Source organism: Lissotriton vulgaris, chromosome 3_1 (genome assembly GCF_964263255.1).
Source record: "Lissotriton vulgaris chromosome 3_1, aLisVul1.2, whole genome shotgun sequence".
NCBI lineage: Eukaryota > Metazoa > Chordata > Amphibia > Caudata > Salamandridae > Lissotriton > Lissotriton vulgaris.
Window position 1 is genome coordinate 906,783,371 of NC_141689.1, and position 9,829 is coordinate 906,793,199.

At 42.7% G+C, this 9,829-nt stretch overlaps 1 protein-coding gene across 3 annotated transcripts in view; it reads left to right on the forward strand.

The window, feature by feature from the left end:
* The window catches only part of LOC147727191 (tight junction protein 2-like), a 240,240-nt gene extending 233,539 nt beyond the window's left edge, over positions 1-6,701 (forward strand). Inside the window, exons 8-9 of one of the 3 annotated variants that reach the window (XM_086961236.1) lie at positions 2,583-2,644; positions 3,004-6,701. In XM_086961236.1, coding sequence (XP_086817362.1) covers positions 2,583-2,635 — 53 coding nt within the window. In that variant the 3' untranslated portion in view covers positions 2,636-2,644; positions 3,004-6,701. The remainder of the gene's footprint in view (positions 1-2,582; positions 2,645-3,003) is intronic. The other 2 variants (XM_086961237.1, XM_086961238.1) reach the window with 2 other exon arrangements.
* Positions 6,702-9,829: the final 3,128 nt, after the last annotated feature.

Below are 9,829 nucleotides of genomic sequence, written 5' to 3' on the forward strand. Positions count from 1 at the left end.
TGTGTGTGTGTGAGCAGAACATTTAAAATGTGTTTACTTCGGGCTTCACTCTATCCACCTCGCCCAGAACCACTCCTTTAGCCATGCACTTATGCCAGCAGACACTTTCTGAAATGCCCTTGTGCTAGGGAGGTTACCCTGCCTTTCCTTAACTATTCCCAAAGATGGCAATTCAAGCTATTTTAAACATGCTCTTCCTCAGCACTAAAATGCAAATAAAAGACACGATATTCACAGATCTTTAAAAGATGGAGTAAAAATAGCTCTCTAAGTGCAGTCGTTTTCACAGTGTGACTGATGCATATATAATAGATATAATACATAATAGTTTACTGCATGCCATCACTACGGAGGTCAGGTTTACCACGAGAGGCTTACTTTTCCAGAGAGCCGTTATCCTCCATACCTAATTATAGGAAGGTAAACACAGCTACGTACTGTGTCCACGACTGCTTCCTATGAACATGTATGCGCTGCGCAAGAGAGACATTATCCTAAAGCAATTAAAGAAGGTCCCACGAACCTGCTTGTTCCACGCGCAGGAGAAGTTACAGATTAAACTCCAGTTATAGTTAATCATGCAGTCCAGGATCCTGAGCCGGGCCATGCCTGCCTATAGCGCAGTGAGCTTCCCTGTGACGCAGCCCAGGAGCCTTGGAACATCTATGCAGTGACGAGCGCGTGGCCCGCTCCGATCCGGTTCTTGGAGATACGCGCGGCCAGGTCTTGTCTCCTAGAAAGCTGAGTCGCTCACAATAGGTCTCTGGCGAGACCGCGCTTTCGTGCGGTTAACGCCACGAGACCTAAAAACTGGAAGTATAGCACTGCTCAGATGAGCCTTAGGGCTCATCTATTCTGCTACATACATTCCTTGCTCTTTCTTCCTCAGATACTTTTTCAGCTTTAACTCTGGTCTAAACTACTCAGTGAGAAGAGACTATATCAGCTGGTTATGTTTGCACTTTACAAAAAAACAACTACGAATAATAGAGAAACCCGATTTAGATTTTTTTCTCCAGAGGCATATTACCCATTGCATTCAACTAAATTAACAGGGAATGAATGCTGTGGTGTGTGTGTATGTATATATATGTATGTGTATGTATATATATATGTATGTGTATGTATGTATGTGTGTATATATATATATATATATATATATATATATATATATATATATATATTTATTTTTAAGTGACTGACGATATGCTCATGCTCACTTGCGCTGAAGTTGTTAGTGGTTTTCCTTCCTTCTCTCCCTCCGCTTTTTTTTTGTTTTCATTCTGATCGCCATCATTTTGTTTCCTTTCTATCTCTCTTCATCCGTTTGCCTCTTTTCCTCTCCTTTCCCAGTTTTTATCATTGCTCATTGCCTGAATCCACCACTGTAGCTTCATCCCCAGCCCTCTGCCCGTCGCTCTATCGTGACAGACCGCTGAAACGTTTAGGGCCCCATAAAGCCATACTGTATGTATGCCACAGGGAGGAGTGAGTGCCTTTCCAGAGAGCAACATTGTTTGAATTTCACTTTCAGGCGCAGTTCCAGAATAACATGCAGGTGTTCTGCAATAGTACGTAAGGTTAGCCATGTTGGAGCTGTCTTGGATTTCTAATTGTACATTTTCTGCAGCACTTTTTTTGTTAATCCCTCGAAAGTTGGAAATCTTCTCAAAGTGTAGGTGGAACGCAAGTCGGAATCTACTCCAAATTTACCGGGGTAGATTTCCATTTTTTGCAAGCTCAACTTTGTGATTTAAGCCCACTATTCCGCCCTTACGCAGTTCTCCTGTAAGTGGGTTGAATGTTTTGATTGGAGTATACTCACGTTTTTTGCACCACAAAGAGAAACCAAGAAATGTGCCTTTTAAGTGACATAAAAGTGGCACAAAATGTCTTATTAGGCATTGCAAAGCTCTTTGTAATTGAGTTTTAACATTTGTTATGTATTTCATCCAATTTGTAGTGGATTTAAACTATTTTTACTACTTACACGTAAATTAAAACTGGTTTACCTATAATAGATTTTAAATAGCCAAATTACCCTAAACTTGACCAAAGCCGCCTTTACACCTTGAGTTTTATCCTTGGGCATTATGTGCAAGTTACACTACAGGGTATTGCAAGGACCCACGGTTTTCTTTTATCCTTTTTATAACATGTATGTTAAATGTTTTATATTGTCACGGTTTTAAGTAATCTACACAATAAACTTTGTATTGACTGACTGTGTCTCAAAATAATGAAGTGTTTGTCTTTCCTTGCACCATGACCCTCGCCTGTAGTCCTGTTTAGTGTTGAATTCATTTTATTTTCAGCTTGTTTTGGGGAATTGGTAGAACATATCAAACATAACGTGTTTTACACATCAGGGGTCTTATGATGATGGTCCCAGTCCCTGTTTTGGTGTTTGAGGTGTATAAAGTTAAGACATAAACTTAGAATTGATTACCAGTGGCCTCTGCTGCCACCTCGTGGTATCTATAAGGTACTAAAGAGTTTTCCTTTTAGTTAATAGGAGAGCATTTTTTGTTTTTCTTTTTCGACCCCTTTTAAGATTACATGTTTCTTTTCTTGATTCATAGATTACCCTCAACGAGTACCAAAAAAGAAAAATCCACGGTCAAAGGAGCAGTGAAATGGTAAGGTGCGTATTGTTGGACTATGGATTCCACCCAGGCCCCAGCTCTGCCATATTGTGATGCATCCTCTCAAGCTCGATCCAACTTTAAGCGCGTCCACTATTTAACTGAAAGCCTCTCCGAGATGTAGATTTTTAGTCTATCTCATATTATGTACATATATTTATTTTTCACGAAAGCTTCATCGTAAGTTGGTACCTATAGTGGCGCAGTTACACCTTTGATTACGTATGCATCACGTAAGCGTGGGCCTTGGCAAGCTAGCCATTGATCTAATTCCAATAAGTAGTTTGTCTGCAGCATCAGACCATTTGGTGAAGAGATAAGCCACTACTTTTTCCTGAAATGTGTTTTCTTTTTACAGGCCATAATCAAGAACAAGGAAAATGTCTCGGGACCAACGTTAATGTTTCTTTTAACTGGAAAATATTGTAAATGCTTTCGTTTTTTTCTACTGTACTTTTCGCTCTCACTCTGCCATGTACAACACTGGGTGTTATTGCACGAGCTATATTTTTAGGCCTTAATTGAAATGCATTGGGTCCTATGCAATATTTCTGTTTTTTATCCAGGTTAACTGGTATTCTATTATGTGGATTCAGATTTTTTGTTGTTGTTGTGGAACTGCCATTGGGGACCAAGAGCTGCCAATTCAAATGTTGAAAACCCAACTTTGCAAGCTTTGTCACCGACCTGGCGCGTCCAAAGTACAACACACCAAGGAGACACACTTGCCGCACTGGGCCATTGCATATCTAGCAACAGCTTAGATTTACATTTTTTATACTCCAGTTTTTCAGATATCAGTTGAACGTGATCTATATTTTCTATTTAAAATTAATCTAATTCAATAAAGCACTCTTTAACCATTTATGATATTTTTCACTTTTAGGGGCATGAAATGCTCTGATTATGTACTGGTATTTTTTTTATATCTTGATTCTGCCTTCCTGATCCCAGCAGTACATTTTACCCGAGTGTCCACCTCTCTAGACAGGTACTATATGGTGGCAAGAGTTAACCCAGTAGGATCCATAGAGGAGGAACCAATTCTTTGCTCATCATGTATTACCATTTCATCCTCTGGATCGAGGCAGCCATACTGCAGGAATAATCAAAGTAATGAAGATTGCTTACTCAAGATTCTATTGTCACTGTTTAATCTCATTTGTGATCCCAGTCCTTACTCTTTTAGGATATGCTTGGGCAAAATATTCTCACCTGGTTTTCTAAATCGTGTAAAATCACGCCACTACTCCATGGAATGCGAACTTGTCTTCATTGCACACTAGACTAAATAAAGTCAAGAAGATGAGCTGGACCTTTCAAGGTCCAAGGAGAGAGCACTAGAACCGTACATTGAGGCGGTCCACCCCTCACCCCCAGTCAGCAATAGCAGGTGAACTTTGATGTAGTGGCTATGAACATGTCCATTAGGCCCACCGGCTAGCTTTTTCTAAAAAAGTGGACATATCCATTTAAACAACTCCTGCATTTTTGAGGCGTGTGCACTCTTATGGGCCATGGAGATCACTGTTGTGCTGCTCCCCATTACCCCCAAACTTGCTGTGGAAGAGGAGGACCTCAAATACTGTCAGTAGGCCTGAAAAAGGTTTCACCCTGCCAGCAATCGACTCTCCTGAGTCGGGTCAGTTGTCACCACCTTTGCAACATCCAAATGTCTGTCTGGACTAAGCACGGAGACAGCAAAAACTAGGAACGAAGGTAACTCAATTCGTCCAAACCAAAGTTGGACTCGCTTTAGGCGTACATCGAGAAATAGCCACACAAAAAAATCCTTACATTTCTTTTTATCGAGGCCCACAATTCACCCAATCTCTGGGGCCAAAGTTTGCCACCAAGAACCCCCATAGTTACATTAATTTAGCCGATGCCGACTACAGTGGCTCACAGGACGGCCCATGTGAAGCAGCTAGCGCTGACAAAAGATGCTAGACCAGCATCTGATGTCTACTTCCTGGTCTAGGGTGAAAAGTAAGCCTCAGTAGCCTTCTAGAACCCTTTTGGAGGCTAGCCGTCTCCAAGGGTTAAAAAAAAACATTTACTACAGCCCCTTGGACCAGGATTGTTACGTTGCCCAGTGGGGATCATTAGACTGTTTTGTGGGAACGCTTCATGGAACAGGACACTAGCTAGGAAATGCCTAACCTGAATATCTTGTCAGTTTAATCCCACAATTGCTTGATCAGCTGAGCCGAGTTGAAGGGCTACACCAGGGTGATAAACGGGGCTGGGAAACTCTGGGAGGATCCCTTCTGGAGTCTCTGCATCCTGTTATAATATGGGACAAGAGGGGTACAATCAATATCAACTGTGTGCTCCGCAAGTACATTTGATTCAAAAGACGTGGAGTGGTATTGAACCGAGCGAAGACTTAGAGCTGCATAGACCACTTCTTTTGGGGGGGATGGGGGAAGATGGGAATCATTACTTTTCTGGGAAACTCGATAAACAAGAGGAAAAGCACAGTCTGTGGTACACAGAAAGGGCTGTCCTTGTGGTGCCAAACCTACAATTGGTCAAGAAAAGAACTAGGCAAGGTGGGGATTTAAGATCAACTGGAACCAATCTGACCTCCCAGTGGGCACCAAGACATAGAATATCAGGAAACTCTTCTGCACCATGTAAAATGCTGTCTGGAGGTCAAGTGAAGTTGAAAGCTATTAGTACCAGACTCTGGACAGGATTTTCTGAAGTGCAACCATTTTGAAGTGCTTGCTGAGGGAAATAATGTGGGTTTTTTTCTTCAACTATGAGGCAATAGTCTCCCATTAACTTCTTTCATGACCTTTTTCCCTCCGAATCCGTATCTCTACCATTGGGGCCACTCTTTAATTCTGAATTCACAGTCGTTGGTTCCTGATGAGGCCTGACTTGATGATTTGATGCACCCACGCATTTTGAGCCAAGGTCTCTCGACCCTGGGTGGAGAAAGAGAGATAGGACAGTTGGCAGTCCTCCTTCTTGTATTCCAGTAGGTGGTGCTTGGCGCAGTTATGGGTCAGGCGGTGCTCCACTGCCTCCCATGGAAGGAGAACCACTTCATTGGTGAACCTGAAGCCCCTCCTGCTCACTTCCGGACTGCACACAGCTCTTTCTGTCAAACGTTTTGCTGGCGATCGCTTCTTGTGAGTGTAGCACCAGCTCTGCCATGACTCGGGTGAATGCCAAAACCCTGAGCCAGTTTACTAACTTGTGGTAGTAAGTTAGCGACAGTTACCTGTGCCAGAATCTATAGGTATCCCAGCCAGGATATTACATGTTTCTAAAGCAGACAAAAAAATGAGTTAAGAAAAGAGGGGCTCTTTTATGAACACAGAGCAGCACGTGTATTTTTTTTAAATGCAATCTTGGACACAATTTGCACCATAGGCCTGTCTAAAGTGGTGGACACAGTTCAGTCTGTAACAGGCTAAGGAGGTAATGCCTGCAGGGGTGACTTAAATTTGTAGCTCTGGGCAGCTGCACCCCCACAGTTTGAGCACATTAAGGAGAGTTATGCTGCATTGGCGATTAAAATGAACATACAGTGAATGCTATTGACTTCGCAGCCTTTCAGCCATGCCAGGTTAGATGTTGCCTTCAGATCCAAATATTTACATTGTTGAAAATGTTTCCACTGTATTATTTGCTTTCCGTTTTTATTGGTGTATTGTCTTGTTGTTGTTTTACTATTGGGGTTTATCCTGTGTTTCTTTTAAAATTGGGTCTTTTTGCAGAAAATTGCATTTCTCTTTCCAACGACCCAGTCGGGATGCTAAGGACCTCGGTTGTGCCATATTTCGGGGCGATGACGTTTTTCAGCAGGGGCCATTCAAGAGACGTCACAGTTTGAGGACCGACGTCACGTGATGCACATTTTAGTAATACTTTCTCCCAGCCAGCCGCCTAGAGGCCGTTTCTAATTAGAAGCTGGGCAACAATAACCATGATCATTTTTGTAATAAATTATGATATTTTTCATTGCTTGCTTTCACGGTTTACTGTATTATTTCTGTTCTCGGAATTTTGTAAGAAAAATAAATGAATTACCTTTTTGTTCTTTTGTTCATGTATTCGTTTTTTTTTTTATCCCATTCGTATATTGGTGAACTGAGCCATTTTTGTGGTGTTTTTGTATGAACACGTACTTCCACAAATTTTACATCATGCTGTACTGTAAATCTGTGTTTCTCTCCGGTGAGGGTCTGTGTTGTCTGGTATTTAGATCCACTGACCAGGGCCTCAAAGTTTCAGTGGAAGGAAGACCGCACACTAGGGGCCGTATTTTACAAGTGTCCCAGGGGCGCAGAAGGCGTTTGCTCTTACTTTGCGCACTTTGGTATTAAAGAAGGGTCGGCAGACGCTCGTGCTGGCCTCTCTGTAATACCGATAGCGCTGGTGCACATAAAGTGCCAGCGCTATCTTCAGAGATCGTTCCCTTATTTGCATGGAGGCGTGCCCCATGCAAATGAGGGAATCAAAGAAGCTCTCGGGAGGCGCACAGACCGTGCACCTTCTAAAAGGTGGCACAGTGTCCGTGTGCCCCCACCCCCCTTGATGGTAACCATCTGGTGGGGGAAAAGTGGGTCCCATGGGCCCCTTAGACATCCCCTTGGAGGTAGGTGCAGTCCCTGACTGCACCCGCCTGCAAGGAGATCGTCAATCCCCTTTAAAAGTGCAGGCAGGTGCTGCTTGCACTGTGAAAGCACGGAGCGGCTTTAGAGCAGCTCTCCATTTTTCACCTGGGGGCAGTATAAATCTGCGGCTGCATGTTCATTTTAATACAGTTCGTTTTGATTGTTTGTGCTTTGCGCACCTTTTAAAAAGTGCACCAGACCCAAACAATCAATATACGCCTTTTGTGTAATATGGGCCATGGAGCTGGTAAGTAAGTGACAAAGGCTAGCAAAGTGCCATGGAGAGAGAGAAAGGAAAGTCCACTGATATGGTTAGGCAGGGAGGGCAGCACATGTTGAGCTGGGAGGAGTGAGTGAGAGAGGCGAGGTGGGACAAGCATAATCTGTTACTGGGATTTGAATAATGTATTCTACTATGTGCATGGTACCAGTGCAGTTTCTCAATGTGGTTGCTATTTTCATACCGTTTAGATGTAGTGTGGTTAGTAGACACTATTTAAATGTCTGCTTTAGTAATGTGTATATTGGTTAACATGAAATTAGTTCTAGCCTGCTACAGACTGTGTAGAGTTATGTTTACTTGTCTGTTTTTTTGTGATTGCTTGTCCATTGCCCAGTACATGCAGATTGTTTTCTAGAAAACATTGTTAACCAGGTAAATTGATATGATGTTGAGTGTGTATGTTTATCTTTAAGCTAACTTTACCTGAATAGTTGTAGCATGTGTTCTGATGGGCTGCCTCCATCTAGAATGTTGAGTTTGAGTAATGCGAATTATAAATATTTGTAAGTGCTATTTGCATAGTGCAAAGATAGCCAAAAAAAAGGCAGCAGAGTGCTGAACAGGGTCAAAGACGAACATAAAGCCAATGAGTGATAGGAGGGGAAACTGATTATTGGATTGTTACTTTATTTTGGTGTAGTGTACGACTAAAGCTCTTTCTAAATTGGAGCAGCATTGGAGCAGTGCTCAATGCACCCAGGATCTGGTCCGAGAGGTTGTGCCAGATCCTGGGTACATTGAGAAAAGTTTTCTTGTTCATTTCTGTTTTTTACATTTCTTACTCTCTTCTCTGATAGCAGCCTGAATGTGGGTGTGCCAAGAGCTGGTCTGCAACATAAGTATGGGTGTTGGTCATGATTGCTTTATTAATGATTGTATTGGTTTAGAAAATGTTGCAGGTCGATCAATGATGTTCCATCAGATTGGGGGGGATGATGTGATGATATTTATTCCAGCCCTAAATGAGATATGCTGCAGCATTTAGGATACCCTAAGGGATGCAGTGCGAAGTCTGGGAGGCCATGGAGAAGGGCATTACCACCATCTTGATGCAAGAGTATGAAGATCCGAACAGCTGTTCGGAAGTCACTTCCTGGAAGAAATGTTTTCAGTTTCTTTAGAATAGGGCGTTGGTAGTAGGCTGTTTGTTTGTTGGCAGTCTGTTTCTTGAGGGTTAGGTTTGTGTCCATTGTAATTCCAAGTACTTGGCTTTCGGTGAAAACATTCAGTCAAAGTTGGGGTTTAAAGCCTTCAAGTTTAATGTAATTGTATTTCTTCATTGTTTCTCTGCTTATTATTATTATTATTAATTATTATTATTATTATTATTATTAATAATAGAGTTTTATAAAGCGCATTACTACCCGGAGGCCTCGTAGCGCTAAGGACGGGTGGGCAACGATTACCACCAGCTAAGGGTTAGTGGAAGAGCAGTGTTCAAGTTTTTGCGGAATTTTAGGAGATCAGGTTCTCTGCGCAAAGTGAGCAGCAGGGAGTTCCTGTCAGAAGCCGCATTCCACGAAAAAGAGCAGCCTACCCATCTGGCTCGTTTGATTTTCTTGGTTGTAGCCAAAAAGGTTGTACTGGAACGCAACGATCGCCGTGGATGGTAAGGAGTGGCTAAGGAACAGATCATTGTGGGACCTTTTTGCCACATAGCTTTGTGTGTTAAGCACATCGCCTTGAATTTTACCCTGGCCTGTATGGGCAGCCAGTGTAATTTCCTCAGGGCGGCAACGCCCGAGTGTCTCGGAGAAAGTCCGAGAAGGAGACGTGCCGCCGCATTCTGGATGACTTGGAGTTTTTTAATAGTGCTGACAGGAGCGCCCACGTAAAGGGCGTTCCCGTAGTAAAGGCGGGACAGGATATTGCCCTGTACCATTATCCTTCGAGCTTGAAAGGGGAGGAGAGGCAAGATTTTCCTCAACATTCTCATCAGACCAAAGCATGTGGCAGAGAGTTTGGTGGCTTGCTGATTGGAGCTTAAGTTGTTATCTAGCCATACTCCCAGACTTTTAATCTGATCTTTTGGTTCTGGGGGAGCACCTATGAAAGTCGGCCAATCAATGGTGGTTCTTGGTACAACAGATTTTCCTAGGAACATTAGCTCAGTTTTTCCCCATTCAGCTTTAAGTGGGACAGGGTTTTTGTCTTTGTTGAGTTGAGCTTCAGGTAGGCGCTGGTCTTCTTGGTCAGAATGATGTGCTGGCAGTGTTTGCGGCATTGGATGTCTAGCGCATAAACGACAATCATGTAGATTTGTGTAT